This window comes from Mycteria americana, chromosome 1, assembly GCF_035582795.1.
Source record: "Mycteria americana isolate JAX WOST 10 ecotype Jacksonville Zoo and Gardens chromosome 1, USCA_MyAme_1.0, whole genome shotgun sequence".
In the NCBI taxonomy this organism is placed as follows: Eukaryota; Metazoa; Chordata; class Aves; order Ciconiiformes; family Ciconiidae; genus Mycteria; species Mycteria americana.
The window spans coordinates 140719396-140742199 of NC_134365.1; the positions used below are offsets into that span (position 1 = coordinate 140719396).

At 39.6% G+C, this 22804-nt stretch overlaps 1 protein-coding gene across 3 annotated transcripts in view; it reads left to right on the top strand.

Annotated features, from left to right (window-relative positions):
- The window catches only part of MID1 (midline 1), a 153303-nt gene that overhangs the window by 96473 nt on the left and 34026 nt on the right, over positions 1-22804 (top strand). For all 3 annotated transcript variants that reach the window (XM_075522463.1, XM_075522471.1, XM_075522479.1), the window contains exon 3: positions 8793-8888. In XM_075522463.1, coding sequence (XP_075378578.1) covers positions 8793-8888 — 96 coding nt within the window. The remainder of the gene's footprint in view (positions 1-8792; positions 8889-22804) is intronic.

Sequence of the window (22804 nt, forward strand, 5' to 3'; positions counted from 1 at the left end):
GTAAAGTCAAAGATTTAAATATAATAACAACTCTGTAGCTGAAATCTGAATCAAGGATGATTATTTCCCTAACTCCTAAATTCAAGATCTGGTGCTTGGTCAAAAGCTTTGTGCAGAAAAATACTGATAAATTATATTATCAGGCCAGACTGACAAATATTTTAGATGAATGTTTAAGCCTTCTTTTCAAAAAAGTACTTAAGCCCGTGTCTAAACTTTAAAAATGTAACTCAAGTTTACCATGCCAAACTTCTTTCAGGGCATTTACTCAATATAGTAGAGGGGTTTGGTATACTGAATAGGAAATGGAGCAAATGAAGAGAAGAAAACACAGAGAGATTTACACTTCTGTCTAGACCAAGCTCTAACTGCAGGCAGCAAGGCAATGAGCATGTGCCAGAATGAGCACTAAACTGGACAGATGCCAGCTTTTTTATTGCGAGTAACCTCTTGCAGCTGGAGTCTATTCCCTGGAAGGAAAAGGCAGAGCCACCAATGACTTCAGTGGCGCAAAACCAGAGCGCTCCAGAGTGGAAGAATTAGCTCATGGTGTACTTCTTGGCAAAATCCTGGAGAGTTTATAAACACAAAACCCACCATAAAACATAACTGTAAATGGTGCTTTGTTTAGTATGATTCACCCTAAGTCGGAGTTGGGTCTTTCCGGTTGACTGGTGGGTTGACACTTGCCTCACGCACCACGCCGTTGGGCAGTGGGATCGGCATTTTCCAAAAGAGGTGCTGTGCTCTGGCTTCACTTGGGCTTACCGATGGTGCCTATATAGCTCCTAAAATGCTGCCAAAGCAGCAGCTGGGGATATGTTGTGTTCACAGATGCACCTGTTTCCTCACTACAGAGGAAAAGTCACTCCCATTTCTTGAATAAATTCCTGCTGGTGCTCTGTTTAGCCCAACTGCTAGATGCTGCACCGCTAGCAGACAAAGACAGCGTGTGCCCTGGGTGTCCCAGTCCTTCCAGCCGTGCCAGGAGATGGACTTTCAGCTTCCTTCTCCGGATGGACAATTAATATCCTCAGGAGGGCAATCTATAGAGGTCCTTCAAAGTGCTGTTTGCCATACTGAGAAACATAAATGCGGATGGGTGCAGCTGTCTCAAATGGCAGCTTTGTTACAGGCCAGCAGAAAGAGCTGAATTAGGTTTGTGACAGCTCCAGCAGTCTGCTACCTAACACAGACCAAATCACCATGTTAACCTTCTCTAATCCTCACCTATCTAGTCGTCCTTTCTAACCTGCCAGGTTTGCATAATACTGATTTGCTTTTTATACATACCTGGTTAGATAACATGGAATTTTTCAACCACAAAATGCAGTAATATGTACTGACTGATTAAAACCAGATTTTTTTCCATAATACAACCTCTTAAATGAAATACAAACTTTCAGAAATGTTTAGGCAGACATCTGTAGAAGCCAGGACTTTAATAACACTGCATAAATTGTGGTTCTTTAGATGAGCTTTTTGCTTTCTCTTCATATAAATGTCTGTCATTAGTTATGTGCAAAACTAAGAATTTCAGGTTTTGGAATGAATACTTCCCAGATCTTGCTTGCACAAGATTAGATTAGGCATCTCATGAGCAGAAGCTCTTGTTGAACTCCTGGTTTCAAGTGCGTTCCATGTCCTGGGAGGTTGGAAGCGGATGCAGCCAGGATGCTGCAGGACAGCTGTGCAACAGTTCAAGTTCTCCTTAACCCCCTTCATTGCACTGGATTAGCCCATGGGGAAAAGAATGAGCTTATGAATCCTCTAGCTCTCCACAATAAGTCTTTAATGACATGCTTTAAATGCAGGGTGTCTGGTATTTGTTGTGCTCTTTTAAAACTTCAGCCTCCAGTTTGACTACTGCATTGAAGTGAAGAAAAAAAAAATCAGATATTTTTGGGCCTCAAATATATCTACAGTTTTGCAAACCTTGATTAGCTCACATATCAGTCTGAGACTGGTTTTGGTTTTTAATTTAGTCAAATGCTTAATCTAGTCTTTCTTGAGCCTTGATTCCTGATCATTATTCTGGTCCTTCTTTGATTAATGATTCATTAGAAATAATGCTGAACCAACCCCCCAAATCCCAGCCAAGCCAACATTTGGATATCTTACAATAGTTTGATTGAAATGGGAATCTCTAAAAAAAATTACTTGTCCTATATTGAGTTTTGTCACTGTCCAAACTGGGACAAAGTTTTTATAACATGTTTGAATGCCCTGAGAAAACAAATTACTTTCTCTGTTTAAAAGAAAATGGTATTTTCTTTTCATTTTTTTGTATGTTCATTTCACATTATAATATTGAAAATAACTAAGCAGTGTCAGTTCCATTGGCCTGCATTCTTGGTAATCATGGTCCCTGTTACAGGCCGAATAGTTCTTAAGTTTCTTTCCCAAACCTAGTGCGGCACATCAAAGGAAAACTTTTGCTATAGTGTACTCCATACGGCTCTCGCCCTGTCCTTTTTCCTCAGAGGCCCCAGCTGTGAAATTTCTCTTATGCTCTGAGGAAGGGAGAAGCAGCAGTGAGGGAAGGCTAAAGAGCGTGGCAGCAAAGCAACTCACAAGGCAGATTAGTGTAGTTAAATCAAAGGGCAGAGCCATGGCTGCAAGTGGCAAGCACCCATGGTATATCTGAGGGCACGGCTTTGCAGAGAAGTGAGAGCGCAATTGTAGGTTTTCCCTAGAAGATTGTCCTTTCAGTTAATAAAGATTTTATGTGGTCAAGAACCTGAAATGCTTGGATTTCCTTTAATTTTCGCAATGTCCCATTTTAAACAAGGGTTAATAAAAAAAATAAGTGACATTCCTTTGAAATATGGAAATAGGCCCAACTTAGTTAACATCGTTTAAGTCATAGTGGCTTCAAATGGAGCTATTTTTATTGAACTTTTAATAAAAATAGTCCTGGACAATTAATTAACAGTGCAGTATCTCATGGGTCTTTCTTTGTGATATCCTGTAATCACTTGAGGTAAAAATCTGAGTCCCCAGGAGTGTACCAACATCATAGCTGTTACTTCTTTTCACATAGAAATGTGGAGTGCAGTTGTCAAGCTCTGCACATTTGAGACTTGAGGTCAATCATTCCTATTAACCGCAAATGTTACCATTCCCTGGCTGGAGAAATACAGGGTCGAGCATGTGTATCCTACGGAAGAGTAGTCATCTGTTTCAGGACAAGTACATAGAATGAAATTTAGCTTAAGTTTTTCCATGTGCACCTGGCATGTCCATTTAAATAAAGAACACCAAAGGAAACATTAAACTCGCATACACGCAAAACCTGGCTCAAAACCATGCGTGATACTCTGGCAGTTCTGGAATTGATTGGCAACTTTTTTAATAGGTTAGACACAAGTCCTGGAGGCAACAGGCCTAGTTCATAGGGTATGTCACCACGACGAGGTGGAAACGTAACTGGAGCACATGCAGGCATAACTTCTTCGAGTCAGGAGGAAAAACAGTTGCAGTGAAGATGTGGTTGCATGGACTTCGTTAGCAACAGAGTGTGTATTTATGATCTCCAGCCAGCCTGCATGCGCTAAAGACTGATCTGCCATGTCAACGCCGCTCTGGTTGCCCTGCTAGCTCGAGTAAGTTAGGATACGCACACGCTTCTGCTTTGTGGTGTTTTATTCCTCACCTCTGTTTTACCGCAGTGTAACTGTGTGGCTTTTGGTTACACGCTTTAACCAACCAAATCTGAAAATACATAACCTCTGTTTCAGTTCGACCATTTGTAAAGAGATGATGGGGGGGGTGGCTGTGGTTCTCATGAAAGCTATCTAATTACTTCACCTAATTTCCACTATGCAGGGCTCTGATAAGCCCAGAAGGCTCTCCAAAGTTGTTTTCTTCTTTAAACCAGGAGGTACCCTCAAAATATGCCTTACCCTGGTCAGTTCTACACCAGGAGTGAAGGAAGTGCAAACTGCTGTCAATGTTTGCTGCTGAAGGGCTTTGGTTAAGGTGGATTTGACGTAAATGGTGAGCAAGGCTGTTGTTACAAAGTGCTGTCCCACAGTCTGTGAGTCTTAGCACGTGCTGCAGTTTCAGTGGATCAGTTCTCAAAACCTTCCAGTAAGCAATGAGTGGAAAATAAAAATGCGTACTTATATTGAACAGTGACAAGAAAAAGAATATTTTTAATGAGAAAAAGACAGTGGCTTTACTTCAAATGGAATTTAAAATCTCATTGTAGCTGATAGCTGTATGTTTTATCTCTTGGCCCTTTGAACAGACTTTTTTTTATAGACCAGGAAAATGCCTCTGAGAAGAAGATCTCTGGGATGTTGCTGTTTTCTCTGCTGTGACGTAAGGCAGGAGCACACAAGTCAGCGTTTTTCTTCTTAAGAAGCTTACATTAATTTATTTTGACAGCATTTTCAACCTATATAGTAGTTTAGGACTATCTGTTTGTGTTACCTTCCTATTTTAGACAAGCGATGCTTTGCGTGAGACTGTTAATTTGGCAAAGGGCATGGGTTCACATTTGGTTTTCATAGACTGATAGATTTAAAGGCCAGAAGAGACCATTATGATCATCTAGTCTGACCTCCCACTTCAATCAGGGCACAAGCCTCACGCAATCATTACTGCAACAAGATCATGACTTCAGTGTGAGCTAGGCAGCAGCTTAAAGAAGGCATCCAGTCTTGAGTTGCCTTCCTCTAATTTTTAGCATTAATTTTTCCAACTTCAGACTCCAGTCCCTGGATCATATCATTTTATAGGCATGCAGAGTTAAAATGAAACATCATCCTCAACTGTCCTTTTCAATTACATGTCTGTGATACCATCTACTTGGATTTATCCCAAGATTATAGGAATATTTATGTTGTATAGTTGTCAGACCATGCTAAATGGACAGTAAGCATTCTTTTCACTTTATACTGGATATTGTAAAAACAGTTGCAAAGCACGCATGGAATGTCAAGATCTTGGGCTAGGTCTGCAGCATTCATGCTACATCAGGAAGCATTCAGCCTGGCTTTTGGTTTTTGAGAGCAGTTTGCATCCACTGAGTTAACGTGCATGAAGCCTGTTCACAGAGCAAACGCACGACAACTATTGTCCTTCTTTTAAAAACCAACCCCTGCATTTCTAAGATCAGTTTTTAATAGACAGGTAATGATGAAAATTGGCAAGTGACAAAAAAGGATAAGGAAAGACAGGTGGAAATGTTTAAGAAATTACGATTTACCTAGAACATTTCAAAAAATACAGTCGTAATTTGGTTCACCTAAGAGAATGGCAGTAGAACATTAGGTGGGAGGAAGGAAGATACTTTGAATAAGCTTATCCTGCCACTCATTTTCACATATACGCATCATAATGTGGGAGCACACTTTCTCCAGACTTAAAACCTAGCTACGATTCACTATCCCAGGAATTCTGTTCTACAGCACTGGATCAATTTTTCAAGGTGGCCAGAGCTCCAAATTTGGCATTGAAGTTTTACACAACCTGGGAAGTTTCAGGTGTGGATGTGAAATGAGTTTGTGACACTATGGAAAGTCTGTGAGCAAGTTAAATTATGTCTGAAACATAAAAGTCTTTGAGGCCCTTTCCAGCTCCCCTGGTGCAGAGTAAAGAAAGAGTGCAGGCTTGAATTCTGCTTCTGGTACGTACTGTCATGTGGTGCCATGGTCCGTATGGGAATGCAGTAGGGTAAAGAGCTTGAGGAATATACTTCCAAGAGAAAATCCGGTAAACATACTGCAAGAATTGATCGAGTTTTATGACCTTTAAAACTTTCATGTCAGGCCAGTTTTAAGAGCTGCCATTCAGTACTTACCCTAGTGAAACTGAAAAGATTGACATTAATTTCAGAAAGCAGCTGCCAGGTTCTTGCTATTTAGTAAAGCATTAATATAAACTGATGTTCTTCATCAGAAGTTTATCAAAATTCTGATACTTCTTGACTTCAAAAGACCCCAATCTCTTGCATACCAAACTGCAAGGAGACAAAATTCCAGGCTTTCCAGTTTGAAAATGACACAGTGCAAAGAGCTAGAGCACACAAATGCATTAACTCTAATTTTTGTAAGGCAACTCACTTGTTTAGTAGTTATCCTCCATTGTCACAATTGGGAAATCTAGAGGACATCAAGAGCCCTGTGTGAAACCATAATAATATATATGGATTTATGTTTATATTCACTGGATAGAGAACTTACTCTAAAATTTTGTTCTTTATCCAGGATTTGAAAATATCCTGGATATAATAATCTATATATAATCTATGGGTAAATAAATTTCTGTTTCAGAGAAAAATACTTACTCTTCATATATTAATGGCCTTAGTTCAAGGCACTTTCAGGTTATTGAAAATCACTGCTGTATTCCATAACAGCTTTGAGAACATTTTTTCTTCATAGTATGTAAAGGTCCCAACTGTTAGCATTTATTGTGTCCAATAATATGTTTCAAATTAGGCAATCTTAATCAAGAATTTACATGTTTCATTTTAAATCTTTTGGTATAAAATATTAGAACATGTACAAAATGAATATATTGGCAATAAGAAGGTATATAAATAGCATTTCAAGAGTATTTGCACATTTGGACCCCCCTTAACTGTTTTTTAAAGACAAAGGTTATGTGATACTGTAACTATATATGGTATTTTGACTTTGCATGTGTGTCTCAGCTCTACAAAGGGACATCTAACAGCACAGCAAACATGCCTTTGCAATTAAATGATCATTCACAGTACAGCTTATGGAAATATAAGATACGGCTCAAACTGTTTGGTAAAGAATGCCCGTTCTTGTTACTCTTTGTTTTAATGGGCTATAAAATAAATGCAGTGTAGAAGGTATTTTTACAGCCAGAGCTTGTGATACATGATATGCATAGCTGTGCTGGGAAGAAAATGCCAAAATTATGTACTTCAAACACCCATCACGCTTCTTGGAAGGGTTTTATATGTAAAGCCATCAAAATCTTGTGCTATCTTTAATGGAACAGGACTGACTGCTCCTCTGGTGTTTACAGCATCAGCCCTGGTAAATGCCAAAGTACGTACGGTTCAGCAGTGAAATACTGCCAGCTTCATTCCTTTGTAGCCAAATGCAAGAAGGAGTAAGGAGGCGGCACGGCTGCAGAAAGGGAGGGCAAGGAACAAAGTGTTTTAAAACAGCATGAAATAGGCAGGGAGTAGCAGCACCAGAAAGCGCACACACACACGCACACGTTAAATGCATGCATGGCGGTGGTAGGGAGGTGGGGGGGAAGGATGAGAGAAGTCAGGTGGGTTCACGGTAGCTGAAGGGACTTAGGCGACGGAATAGATACACTGGGGAGGGAAAGGAGTCCATTAATAAAAGATGAGGAGGGATGAAATTAATGAGAGCTCTGCAGAGACACTACAGCCCTTGTGAGGAGAGAAGCACGGGGCCCAGTTCTGGTATTCTTATTCAGTACTTCCTAGATACTGGAGAGTGCTCGGAGGCCAAAGTACAATTAAAAGGCAGGGACTGTCAGCCTGTCAGGAATACTAAGCAAGGGACTAGTCTCACACACTTACATAGGTGAAGAACTATGAGGAACAGCTTGTCACGCCAGCAGTCCCCAGGATTTTTGAAATGAAATATATGCCCCTGAAGTTACTGAAATAAATGAGTGTTTATAGTCAGGACTCTTTTTAATGGCTTACTTCTTTTTTATGCACTCAAGTTATATTTACAGAGGGTTTTTTATCTCTGTGGAAACTTTGCATTTATGCAAAACGAGGACGTTTTCATGCCCGTGTGTTTCCAGAAGATGGAATTTCATGTAAAACAGCAGCTATCTTGGGATGTGTAGTAAAAAGTGTAGTTGCAAGTTGCACGGTGCGCTTGCAAGGTGCACGGCAAGGTCCTGGTGCACAGTGCACGGCAAGGTCCTGGTCCCGAGGCAGGCAGACCAGGGAGCGGGTCACAGCCATCACGGACCTCCTCCTCCTCCTCCTCATGTGCTTGGATTTCCTTCCCGTGGCTATAGAGGGGAATCTCACATGCAGTTGCACAGTGGCCACGATGCGGCCTCAGATCTGGAAGCTGGAAAGCGCTCTGATCTCCCACAGTTGCAGTTATTTATTGCAGCCATAATCAGTTGATAAACACAGACATAAGCCACAAGTTCTCTCTTAAGAGCAATTAGTGAAGGCACAACCTCTGAGTAGATATTTCATTCTTATCCATAGAAAGGATGTTTTTCTTTAGAAGTATTTATTAAAAAATATAACTCCATTGCACCAGGGTATTAAATCAATTAGATCAATCCCCCCCAGCAGTGTGAATCCCAAGAAGAAAGTGCTGACCCATCTGTTGGGTCCTTACAAATACAGTCCCAAAGGGGCACATACTTGGAGACCTCAGTTAGCAACAGGCTTTTAAATTCAGATGTTAGACACAGAGCAGGAAATAAGGAGTCAAAAAGTGTTCTCAGCCAAAATAAACCACTTTTCTTGGTGAAACGTTTTTAGCCTCCCTGCCGTTCTCCTTACTCCTTTTTTTCCTCCTGACCAAAACTAACTGCTTAATCTAGTTTTTAGTAGGTCCTTAGAAACTCTATTTTGTAGAACTTGCTCTTATCTTGAACTTTTCTGCTCTCTTGTCTTGCCATACTTGATGAATAGACAAAACATTTAATGGAGCATATCAAAATGAAAGTCTCATGTTTATACCTGTGTAATTACAAAATTCAGATCCTGAAAATATATCCATTTTTCAACTGTTCACCTAAACATTAAATTCTTCAAAATGCTAATGTGTTGTTTTCTTTCTTTTTGACAGCAAAATTTGGAAAGTAACCTCACCAACCTTATTAAGAGGAATACTGAACTGGAAACTCTTTTGGCAAAACTCATTCAGACCTGTCAACATGTAGAAGTGAGTACTGACCTCCATTTGAAATACTTGTAAACTTAATTACATTCACTTCTAGCATTCAGGAACAGAAGTTTAAATAAAAAAAAACAACAAGCGCAGAACTAAATTAAAATAGTGGTAAACTGATTTGGAACTTTTTCACTGATATATGGTATTCTCAATACAGATGTCCTCCTTTATATTCCTTCCTATCTCCTTTTAATTATATGTTTGTATGGCCCCCACCACTGCTATACTTGAGCACATCACTCACTATCTGTAACATGTTTATCTTTTTGGGTCCTTTGTGAGGTAGAGTAAGATTTACAGGTGGAAAACTAAGGTAAAGAAACAGTAATGCCAGATCCACATTTTACATTTCTATCGGCCACTGATTTTTTTTTTCCATCAGAATTAAGTATCTAAATACATATGTGGACTCAGAAGTCATACATGAAATATATCTATCTTCAGAAGAAGAAAGATGCCTACAGGCCTTTGAGTTGCCTCAGTGACGTATTATCTGAGATACTACTTTTACAGATTATTACAGAAAAAATAGAGATTATTACAGAAAATCTTTAGCAGGAAGGGACCTGAATCCATATTTCCCCAAAATCTGGGGGATTTTTTAGATGGCCCTGTGGGGGCTGCTGCTCTGCATGAAAACTACTATAATCACAGACTAATTCAGCCATGGGAGCTGACACAGGAAGAGATTAGAGTCCAAAATGGACTCTTTTTTAGCATAACTTTTCTTTTTATTTTTCGCCACGCTGTAAGACCTTTTCAGTTCCTTATAGTACATTCAGGTCGACAAAGCCCAAACCACTATGAACAAAACGCTTCCATATAAAAAAAAACTTGCAAAAGACAACCTGAGTTTATGCTTTCTGCCAGTAAATATTATACAAACATCCCCATGGCATCAAAACTTTATCACCAGTGTTTTCCTCATTGTCAGTCTCAGCCATGAGTCCCAAGTGACACACCAGATACAAAACATTTTTACCCCTCCTCCAGGTAAATTGTGGCTGAGAAACACTGGAAGACTAGGAAAGGCTCAACAGGGTGAGGTGCATGTGCTTGTTGAAGGATATACGGGATTCACTGAGATACACCAAGTTCATAATTTGCAGTGCTATCAGTTTTCATAAGTTCTAAACTCAGTTCAAGATGGCATGGGAAAGTTAATGGGGTAGGAATCAGAGGAGCTGGCCCAACATAAATACTGCTGATTTAGAGTGGAACAAGCTACAGCCCTCAATCACAGAGAAAAGGTATTTTCAGCTGAACAGCTAATTACTAGTCAGATTAGCAGGGAAAACTTTTTTTCCCTGTGAAAAATGGTTGGGATTTTGTTTGCATTACAATGCTGTCTGTTGACAGGCTTCTGCATAGGACCATTTCACTTCTGACTGCATTGCAGTTCCTACAGCAGCCTCGTTTATTCAGAGAAGGGTGCACTGTATGTTCCTAGCAGACAGGCAGCATTAAATAATAATAGTGTTGTGTAGAAAAGGCATTCCACTTTGAGTATGGTTGTCTATATATGTGAAAGGAAACCAGGTTTCTTCACCAGTGTTACCTGGGGAATAGCCTTGCGGAATTTAAGAGAGGAAGGTAGCCCTAACCCAGAGCTTCTGAAACATGGGTATGATTTAAGAGAAAGTTAGCTGTGGCATAAACTGCTGTAACACAGCCACCTGCCAGCTCTGCAGAAAGGCACTTGGTTTTTAGAGAAGCCTCATTTTCTTCCTTATAAAGTCCCGTGGAAGTTCTCCATAGGGCTGCTTCTTTTCTGTCTTTTTCAGACTAAAATTCAGTGACCTAGTTAAGCCCAAGAGCAGCTTTTGCTCGTGAATAGATTCAAAGTCACATCTTGAAAATTTGGCATCTGCTTAAGTACCTTGTTGACTGTGGCAATGGTACGTGCTGCAAAAAAAGGCAAGAAAGAAAAAAAACCCCACCCTCAAAAACCAAAGCAAACAAAAAAACCCCAAACCCAACCAAAAAACCCAAGCCTGTTCTTCCAAAGAGTTCGTCTCATCCATTTTTCTATCTGCTCCACCTCTGTGGAGCCTCACTGACTTCACGGGGCTCAACAAAACCATGAAAGTCTATCCACAGTATCAGACTTGAGGTGAATGGTTTGTTCTTTATATAGGCAGCAATAACGTCAGGCAGCACGACTGTAGTATCAGCTGGAACAACTGTAGTAGGTAATGAGAAACAGAGATAGGGCTCGTTTTCTTCCACCGTATATAAAACTCAGAGCAAAACCCATGAAGCAGATGGGCCCAGGACAGCATAAGGCTGCTTCTTCATTAGTGGCCTATGTCCAAGATGGGCTAGATCTGGAAAATTTAAAATCGTTCCTCCATCTCCTCTGCAATTCTGCAATATATTACCAACTCTAAGGTTTAGTATTACAAAAAATCCAACTTGTTCAACTGGTAACAGATGTGCTACTGTCCCTGGAGTCCTGTTTTAGAAGATTTCTCTGTAGACAAAAAGCAATAGCAGCAAAGTTGTTAATGAATTCCTACCATGTTTTATTCATCAAATTAGTCTAATTAGCATTTAAATTAGCTAAATATTAAGAAATGAGCTTCAGTCAAAACCCTGGACCTAGGCCGCGCTGGAAATCGGGCAAGTGGGGATGTAGAAATAAACTTTAAAGCTATCTCTGTTTCTCAGAACTCTGAAAACTTCAGATATAATGTGAATATTTCCAACATTAGAGAAGCTGAGGCTTAGATAGATTTTTAAAAAGCCAGTATGCTCTCTTTCTTTGTGCATCTTTGTTGCAGAAATTCACCCCAAGCCAGAAACCCGAATGAAGCAAAGAGTATATTGGTTGTAACATTAATATTACAAATTTAAAATTACAAAATATTAGGAAAAGAAAAGCTGAAGTTTCCAATGACTGTATTAGTGTTGCCACGTGAACTCATTCAAAGGTTGAAACCGAACAAGTAGTTAATTTTATAGGAAATGTTTTCCTTTTCATTTTTTGATACAATGTGTTACAGATGATGATGTAGAATATATTGTGTACAATTTGTAAGCACGTAAAAACATAGGTGGTGCACGGTAAAAACTGCTGTTACATACTTAGATTTTCCTTACCTAATTTTAAATCATTTTAATAATGTTATTTAATAAATCATTTTAATAATGTTATTTAATGTTGATTTAGATTTGGGGGGGGGGGGTTAAAACCAGTTGGGAAAAAAAAAGAAAAAAAGCTTTGGGTTTCACACATAATTTGAATTTTGAAAAACAAGGAAGGATTCCTTGTGTTAAAGTTACCAAGTTTTTATTGAGGGCTATATAAACTTTAACAAAAGTTATGCTAATTAACATTTATTTGTAGAAATAAACACTAACATTTTTTAAAGCCTGTGTCCTGTCAGAAACCAAAAACCTCAATATTACATGAAAAATGGAAAAGGAATGTCTTTTTTGGCTTTTGATACGGAGCAGAAGCTGATGTTTCTGAAAACGAACAACAAACAGGCTCCGTGTCTTTTGAATAAATGAATCCTCGCCAGCCAAACCAAGTGTTGTCGCAGAGCCACTGCTTCTCATCCACCAAGTGAGCTGTTAATGACTTCCCAGCAACCAGCTTCACTGCAGATTAATTATCTACCCATACATCCTTCGCATCAGGCAATTGAAACTTTATCGCTGGCAAAGACCAAATCCCAGTCTCTCTGTGTTTTAAAACTAATGTTTATTCCCTTCTGAAAGAGAGTTGTTTTCACTTGGTGCTCACATGAGCAGGCAAGGACTGATTGGGGATGTTCGTTATCTGGAAGCTGGGCGCCTTCCCGCCACCGGGGAGGGGGGATCTGGGGCTGCCTTCCATCACAGCGAGGGAGGCATAGATCTTGCCTATTTTTAGATGGAGTTCATCAATTTATGACAAGAGTTATCCTGATGGGGGACCTGATCTCAAAAAGTCCACTTCCAGTCTTGCACTCCTGTGGGTGGTTCTGGGCATATCAGTGGGAAAACTTTTGCAAATAAATCAAGCCAAACTTGTATTCTTTACTGCTTTGAGTACAGCAGAGATATTACTAAGCATTTTATAATATCTGAATGACTGATTTCATGCCTAATATGGAAGTATAGTCTGTGCTAATCCTTAGTTTATGGTAACGCTTAATTTGCAAAATCCCATTTTCTCAATGGGAAACACATCCTGAAAAGTGAACGCTTGAGACTGTAACACTCCTTTCTGTCCCAAATCTTTCTCTTTCATTAGGAGCATCCTGGCACACTAGTTTTACTCATCTTTCAGACACATCCCTAACATGGTTTTTGTTTTACACTCATTTTTCCATCTTTCCACTCTCCCTTCCTTTGTAATCCTGTCTGTCATTTCTTGGTTTTGCAGAAAATCCAAAGGCTGTTAATCGGGAAAGTTTTGTTTTCCTTCCTTGGAGACAATGGCAGGTCTACAGCCTCATGCCTTTGGCCGGGCTGCTTTCTGCAGATCACCCCCAGAGCAGCCTTGGCTGTGTCAAGTGATAAACTGATTCATGGGATAAAATACAGTTTTCTCCACCAACTGAGAAAATGGAAGAGAAATGGCTACTAATCTGAAATATGGTTATTTGTAGTCCTAGTTCACAGCATTCACGCATCTCATGGTATCTGTAGCACCTTTTTTAAAAGCATTAAAAACCATCCTGGAGAATTTTATCTTTAAATTCACCCAAGGAGAGAGCCCTCTAGCGTGTGGCTAAATCAGCGTGTGGCTCTTAAAAGTCCATAAAAACATCCATGCGTGTCAGGAAAGCAGCTACTTAGTTCTGGAGCTATTAGAAGGGGAAGATGTTTGAGGGAAAAGGAAATAATGCAAATATTTATGCTTTGGCATAAATTAACGGTCTAGGTACAAGCGCTCTACCTCAGCTGAGGGAGAAGAGGCCCTAGCTGGATCCAGTCCCTCCGGGTGAAACAAGGCTGCAGTAACCCCCTCGTAACAAATGTGCTAGGCAAATTGCTCGTGTGAATCTCTGCAAATTTCTGTAGGAGCCACGGACGAATCTTCCAAACACACTGTGGTAAAATTGGGATCGACAGGCCTAGGCTATAGTGACCCAGGTTAATGCCTGGGTGATAGCATTCCCGTGGCCGTACCACCCCACCTCCAGGTCTGCCTTCCTCCCGCCGCGCGCTGGAGGGGCACCAGCGTGGCGGTGGCGGGGTGGCCCCTGGCACACCTGCCCTCCCTGCCCTCCCTGCCGCCCTGCACGCTGCGGCACTGCACCCTCCCCTGCCCCTGCCACGCTCCAGGCGACGGGGCAGGCTCCTGCTCTGCGGACCTGGGGCTTTGCCAGCTGCACGCGGCTCCGGATTGAGCCACGGCTCGCTTGAATCGGGGAAGGACTCGGCGCTGTGAGCACTTAGGTTCCCCCCTTGGTTTTAGCGTCACAGGTCGCTCTGGCTGACAAGGTGCTGTGTCGCAGCAAATTTGCTTCTTTGTCATCGTTTCCAAGGCGCGTTGCTTCTATGAATGTGTGAGGCTTCTGCAAATGTCCTTTAGATCATGACATTCACTGGCATAAGGCACAAATTTGGGCATGAGCCTCTTTTGCCAGTTACTTTTTTCTAAGCAATTTGAGTGTTGTTTCTGGACTTTTTTCTCATCTCTTCTAGGAAATATATGATTAAATGTATGTTATATAGTCAATACCATGAAGCTTCTCTCATCTGTTATGCAGAAACATAATCTGAACTCAGCTGGAGGAAAAATTGGAGCAATTATCTAGGGGGGAGGGGAAAGGAAATAGATTTTGCTTGTAGACAGTTTTATAACATCTGTATCTCAGTCTTTCTGTTTGTTTGTTTTGTTTTCAATTCACCGAACGTCATAGGAAGCAAATTCTGGACACTGCTGCAAAATCATTTTTGGTTGTATAAAGAAGGGAAGGCATTTTCCTCTGGCTGCGTAACCCTGAAACTGCTGCATCCTTTGCTTTCTGTTTGTAATGGAAATACTCAGTTTCTAGCTCCCTTCTAAAGATTAGCTGCAGGCTAAATCTCAGTATAAAGTTCCCAGTCAAAATTTGTTTTTGTGTGTGTCAAAGGGTGTTTTTTATAGCCATGTTATATAATCTGAAAAAGTAGTATATTGAAAGACCCTTTATTTCACCAGCACAGATACTGAACACTCACACATATCAGATACATTTTAAATCAGTGTAACAACAGTAGTGCAAAAGTGATGGAGAGAGGATGGCAGCACCTGGAAAATCCTCCTGTTGCCTTTTTTTGTGTGCCTGATCAAAAAGAATATATGAAATAATGAAAACTCAAATCTCTGGTAAGACCTCAGCTACAAGAGAGCTTCTTCAAATTTTGCGACAAAATGTCTCCATCGATTTTTATATGATACATGTAGCGCTTCTGTTACTTGAGGGACAGCAAAATCAAACCTCAGCTGTCAGAGTCATTCCCCGAGGATACTCTAACAATAAAGAGGCTTTGTCTGTGACAGTAAAAAAACAGTGGGTACTCTGTTTTCACTAAGTTTCATGGCACTCGCTCCTTCTTGAGATTTGGGACCATTTCAATCAAAGCCCAAGTAAACTGAGAAGTTCTCATTGGCAAAATTTAGGTGGAAAACCTGTATGTAAACCCTGGTGTCTGAACTGCAGCAAATAGCCTTCGTAGTCATACAAAGCTGACCACTAGTAGTTTGGAATTAGGAATCTACTTTGATGGGGTGTTTTAGATAGTAAGAAAGGGGCAATGGGTTAAATAAGTGTTTACCATCACTGTGGGCAGATAACTTGGAAAGTGGCTCCACTGAAAGCTGCTTTTTCCTCTGCTCCCGAACATTCTGGTTTTGCTAAGATACTTGTTCAGCAGCTAAATTTATTTGCTATATTTAAGTGCTAGAAGTAAATGACTTTTTTTTATTTGTGAAATAGACAGGAAAACATGACTTGAAGGAAATCCAGAGTTATTACTCTGAATAAGAGACTAATTAGCAAACTTCATGATGTGTATAGAACCCTAAGGAAGTATACAGCTTTAGTTTCCTAAGACAGCTCCTAATGAGAGAGGGTACAAGAGTACTTTCTCTATTAACATTGTTCAGATGAAATTTATGACATGATCTACTTTTGATTTCTAGTTACTTTAGTTGTACATTTAATTCCACTCTCATATAAGTTGATTTCATTCAGTGCAAATCTCAGGTAAGCTTTAGTCACAGTCTTAATTTTACGTAGCATTAGAGAAAAGAGAAACTTCAGAAATAAAAACTAACAAAACATGCTGCATGGCATATGGCAATATGGAATATTCATTCAAGGATGTCCTAAGTTGCATGGCCAGTAAGCCCTAGCTTAGTAGTCAAATATTATTTGCCTAAAAAGTTATTCCATTGTTTTCACGAATGTATAATTGGTCCTATATAAAATACTGGTTCTATATTAAATGTATAATTGGTCCCGTATATGTATAGAACTGCAGCACTTACGCATACCTTTTATGTACAGATTAGGCACGTGTTGGAGTATGTTAATGCACCTACAACTGTTTTGTAACTTCTGGAAATGGGAGTCATAATGATGATAGAGGTCACATGGATTGTATATAAAATAACAACAGTGCTTGCCAGTGGTGGCCAGCGTTAAGGTGGCCAGTTCCCATTGGCTCCGCCTCTCTCTCTGCCCTATGTCCATACACATGTATGTGTCCACAGTCTTGTTAGACTGATATTCCTGCAAAAATTTGGCCTTAGACTAAAAAATGGGGTTTAGTTCACTGTTAATCACTGGTTAACTAATGCAGCAGGTAATACTTTGTGCCTGCCATCAGAGAATGTAACTTGTCAGTCAATATGTTGTTACTTTTTGGAACCTTTGGTCTTTGAGATATTTACCTTTACGGGAACAAAATACTCCTGAATTTCTCCCTTTTCTGCCTGACGTAAATAGCTGAACAGTAATTAGAGCAGAAAGCACACCAAAGACATTGATCCTCTAGTGAGTATGTTAACCACTAGGCTAGAGACCCCAGATCCTGGATGAGAGTTTTAAGTACCGAACTGCTGGCTACAAGAGCACTTGCTTCATCTTCATCAAAGGATGGGCGGTCCTTTGAACTTCAGTGATTAGTTAATTGTTTTTGGTTTTCCACCCTAAATGAAACACACCAAGTGGTATATTTTGCTCAACTTGAAACAAAGGCAGCAGGAAAAACAAAATAAAACCAATAAAAAAGTAAATATAATTCAATTCAAAAAATATTTTCATTATTTAGGTTCAAAGAAAGGGCTAACATAAAGGACAAAAATAATGACTGAAAATAAATTATTAATACAACCCTTTTACTGCATCTTAAGAAACCACATCCTTCTTAGGGCTTAGTTTCACAAACAGCTTAATCTGATCTTAAGCTGCATTGCTGCCAAAAGTCTCTCCACCATTGCTTCTGCCCTCCCCGTTGTGTTTCTTTACCTGCTTTCCATATGTTTGTGCAACATCCACATCAGCCAGGTGAGCTCAGCCCAGCCATTTCCCCAGGTGGCTGCGCTGGCTTCTGCAGATGGAAGGAAAATGGGAATACTTTTTTTCTTTTTGGCAGTATGATCCCAGAGCAGTTTAACCTGGTTGTGAAACTGTGGTTTGCCTTTCAATAAATGTCTTTTCTCCAGTGTGCTTTCCTATTCTGAGAAATGTCAGCTATAGTTTAACATGATGCTGCATTTGTGTTTTATAAAAACAATACTTTGTTCATTGAAGCAAGCCTAGTCAATGGGCTTTACAGCTGTCAGCATAAGCGTATCTGGAGTAGCTCTTTATAAGAACTTTCCAGATCATCTGAGTTTAAGATTTTTTTTATGTTTTTAATGGAAATCTTATAAAAACAATTTGTTTGTTTTCCATGAAACTTCTGGTTTGGTTTGGTTTTGTGATTAGATTGTAAATATCACTAGAGGACTGCTAGGTTTCTTGCTGGTTAGTTTCTCAACAATATGCTTCAAAGCACAGTGGGAAAAAAATTTAAAATAATATTTTAATAAGTAACATGAGTATTTCAAACTTCTAAAAAGGTTTACTTTTAGTCAAGATTTGGGCAGATGGTCTTATCAGCCTGACCCAAAGCGGTTTAGCTATCCTGGCCTAATCAATTCTTCATTCACAAAATTCCTAGGTAGCCAGAGTAAGTTGCTGTATTTTTGCACTGACCTTTTTTTAACCTGCTCTGAGACTGCCTCTAAACACAGGTCCCCTGGTTAGAGATAGATGTGGAATGCAAACAAAAACAAAGCCTTTGGCACACTTGAAACAAGAGATGACCATTCCTTTCTCTTGCACCAATTCAGAATAAAAGAGTTGTAGATGATCCATTCAGATGGCAAACTGATTAATATCACATATTTCCAAAGGCACCGTTTGTCATCATAGATAAAATCAGTTTTACACTTAGACTAGATAAAGTCTGAAAAAGCTTTATTCCAAGAGTTGCTTTTGCTCTACAGAAGACTAAATTGAATAACCCATAATATCAAACAGGGATACGAAATGAAAGAAGCTTGAATCCATGACTCTCAGTCTAGCCATCCAGAAAAAGAAAGGGAAGAAATATTTTCATAAATGCACATTAATCATTATCCTTTGTATTGCCATTAAATACGTGAAACATGGATGATGTTAAAATATGACTTCAATGTGTTGTGACTCTATGAAGAAAAGTTATTCACTTTACAACATGGAGTAATTAAAAAATAAATAGGCCTCTCTCTTGAGATGAGTATAATCCTTTAATTCATCTAGAGACTCTAATCCCAGAAAACATATTCCACATCTACAGGACAATGAAGAAAGTTTTCCTAGAGTAAACAGGTACCAGCCATTATATGTCATCATTTTAGATTTTTTTTTTTTTTTCAATTTCTGGGTTTGGTGTAAGGCAGAATTCAGGTTCAAAATCTAGACTGGAATACGTAGCAACAATATTACAGTTGTTAAGTGGAATCATTGCAATTTGCTTTTCTGATGTTTTTTTTTAATTTGTGAGTATATAGTAATTCTATAGCCATCAACTCAAACCCATAAAGAAAAGCTGGTACCTCTTCTTTACCTGTATGGCTACAACTGCAAAGAAATTCTTATTGAAGCATTGAGACCGTTTTTAAATAGTAAAGCTGAAACTCAGATTCATACCTCACTTTCCAAAGATCAGACTCTTTCTACAACCTACTTTCTTTCATTTTGCATAACTAGTGGAGGACTAGAGAATAAAAATTACTCTGGTTTTGATGACTTTATCCTAGACAGTCTAGTCTTAAAAAAGCAGGCCACCTCTAACTTAGGGTGTCTTATTTTGTTTGTCATTTAGAGATTATTTGCTGAAAAGACACATGTGCATTTCCACTTGTGGACAAAATTGCCTCACCCATAAGGAATCCCAGAGGGAAAGTTTTGCTTCTGCAAGGAAAATTCTGCTGAGAAACTAAAAACCCCTTTGGTCCCAGTATATTAATTGGGGAAGCTTTTGTGGGTATGAAGCTAGCCATCTGACACTCTGTTTGCCTTTAAATTAACCAGAGAAGCTCCCCTGTAACCTTGAACCTCTAGCCATGTTGTAGTTGTGTGATTTCCCAAACATCTGCTGAGGATTTTGAAACCACCACCTTCATTTTCTTATGACCTAAGCTGCAATTTAACTCAGGTCTCTGAAGATGAAAGCCAAGGAAGCCTCTGCAGAGAGCAGAACACTTTCCAAAGCAGTTCTCAGCTTGTGGAGATGGGAACAGCTGGCCCGCTCTCCCCTTCGGGTCGGGAGGGCTTGTTGTTTCCAGCTCCCTGTCAGACATCTGAGGAACCCCCATTTTTCTTTTTTTGCTACACCCACTCCCCGAGGCAAAGGCCAGCCGTCCCTATCCATCTGTCTGGAAAACCTGGAAAGAACCCTAAAATACTTTTTTTTTCGGTAAACTGTCTGAGGTCTTTGGATACTACAGAAATAGAAATAAATTCCCCACACGAGCAGCAGGACTAGAATCAGTCCTTGCTTGCTGGTTTGTAGTAGAAAATGTTATCATTTTTGCTAAATTGTAACAAGGCGTCCTAATCAGTTTTATAACAGTTTTGTGGCATGGAAGAGAAGTCTATAAAAATGATACCAACAAAACACAAAGCTTTAGGTTCAAAGTAGTTCTGGACACGGAGTTTCAAGGAATTTGTTGATGCCAAAACTAAGTGTATTGATGTCAGTGAAATTTTCTATAGAAAGGTGTCCCGAAGTCCAGCATAAGCTCTCAGGCAATAGATATCTCAGATTAAGGAGGCAACATTCATCTGGGATGGAGGAAGCCCAGATTTAAGTCTGGTCTCTGCATGATTCAGAGCCTCCCACAACCAGAGCGAGTGATGCAGTCTCCAGACTTTTTTAATGCAGCTCTCAGTCTCTTTTAATGAACTCCTTGGAAAGAGGGCTTGTTTTTAATGTGGAAAAACGTAGCATGTAAAACCTCAAATATTTTCACCAGACAGTACTCGCATTCCTTGGCCAGTCCCAGCTGGAAGTTATTGTCAAGGCTGCTGTTCATCAAAGGATTCAAGCAGAAGGCAGAGCCTTACTCCGGTATTTCTGTAGCACCTGTACAGTGGAGCCCTGCTCCATGCCTGTGGCTCTTTGGTCTGACATATGACTCTTCAGAAACATACAAGTAAATAATATTCAATGCTAATCTCACAAATAGTCCCTTTAGGGCCACAGCTAATATGGTGCACTTAAAGTTAGGCATGTGCTCAATTATGAAGTTATTACTGAATCAGAGGCCTTGTAGGCTGAAAATTTGATTAAGGAGTATTTCAACTTGAGAAAAGCCCCCAGATTAAATGGGTTTTTTTCCTACAAAGCTCAGACATATCAAATAATTTTGGAATATTCTTTTCACTTTTAATAAGCTTGTGCAAGCTATAAACTTGGAAATGTCTTCAAATGAAGTTTATAAAAGAGTATACTTTTCAGATTTCAAAGAAAAAGGCAAGTCTGCAGTCAGTGTGTAAGAAATCCAAAGGTTTTTTCCATTTTGTTTTTCTTAGTCTAGAGTTTTTTAAGTTAAGATTCAATTAATACTTTATTATTCAAACCAACCACAGCATTAAATGAAACAATGTTGACTTAACCTTCCTGTAACTCTATGTTTCATGACAGTTACCCCAAAGATTAATTAGATTTGCTCGACAAAACGAATTTGTGATGTAACTGGTGATAGAAGTAACACTTTGAGTGGAAGCTACTCAAAAATCCTGTGAAGCGTTACCGTAATTAAGTGCCAAAGTTGGCTCTGGCGTGAGCAGACCTCAGTATCGACACAGGAGTTGTGCCAATGTGCAGTGGATGTGATCACTGCCCCTGACTGAGCCCATTTGGGATTCCCCGCTCTTTGGTGGAATTTCAGTCCACTAGTGAAACTGGAGTTGGGGCTGGGAAAATTGGTGCACTGGATGGCTCGCTGAAAACAGCTCTGCAGAGTTTCATGCCAAAGTACGGTGCATGACGGGAGGGTGTGATGCAGCCAGGGTGGTGGGATGACGAGAAGAGGGGGAAGAGGAGGGACAGTGTTGATTGACTAGTTCTTCTAGGCTCCCTGAGCGGTCCGTGGAGAGTCACTGGCACTGCCAGAGGCTTTGGGTGAGCTGCTCCGTGGTCTGTCTCTCCTCATGGACCATGGTGGGAAGCCAAGCAGAACAAACAGCTAACATAAGGAGATAAATAGGCACCTAAAACTGCACGGTGGAAGTACTTTCTACATCTTCCCCTACTGCGTGCAGATCTCCCCAGCACTTCCAGTACCATCTGACGCCTTCCAGAAACAAATGTATTTTCTCTTTATAATCCTGATATCTTAATTAATAATTAAGACTGTAAAATATGCAATCAAACTTTAATTTTATGAAGGTTTGAGAAGGATAATCCAAAACTTTAATCAAAGCAGGTCTTTGTAAACAAGTCCCCTCTTCGCCTGGAGGACACAATTTATTTCACATACAAAGGTTATTTGTAAAATTGGCCCTGGTCCAAATTTAGATATATAAGCATTTGCTTAATCTTAATGAGCTCCGTAATGTGCTTACAGGTAAATGCGTGTTTAAACACATTGTTGGAAGGAAAAAAAGAACACTGAGGCAGATCAAGGGGCTCCTGGGACTGAAAAATAACCAAGGAGGGGAGAAATATAGTGACTTGTCACCTGGAACTGTTCCCTGTTGTTGTTCACCACTAGCTCTTACTAGCCTAATGGAAAAGGTGACGCAGCTCTAGGAGCAATTGGGCAGGCCTGAAGGTTGCTTTACCCTCTTAACAAAGTGTGTATGGAAACACAGCTCTGAAATCACTCTTTTAAATTTTTCTTTATTCTAGATATGATTAGAACTTTTTGCCTTTTTCTCTGACTCTTTACGCATACATGTAAGCTATAGATACTACTGCTGGTAGGGAAGTACATTTTTCTTGTCATACAGAATGTTGACTTTTCACTGAAAAAATCACTATCCCCCAGAAACAAAACATTTTCAGCTGAGAACCAAAACATTTCTGGTTTAAGTTTTCTTATTTTTTGACAAAAGTCAACATTTTCCATAGAAAGCTAATATTATTTGGGGTTTTTTTTTGCATTAAAAACAGTTTCACTGGCTCATATATTTATCCTGTAGAAAACTACATGAGCACGCTATCTGATTCATTGGTGAGGTTGAAGTGGTAATAATAAAGACAGTCAATACACACGACTCGGTAATGTTGCTTGGATCTTTGGTGATTTGAATCTTTCAGGAATCACTATGTGGACACTGAAAATAATAAACAATATTTTCAAGTGTTAAATTCAGAAAATCAAACATTAGGAATCATTATGAAAGTAATCAAGATGAAGTAGAGAACATATCATGCCACTG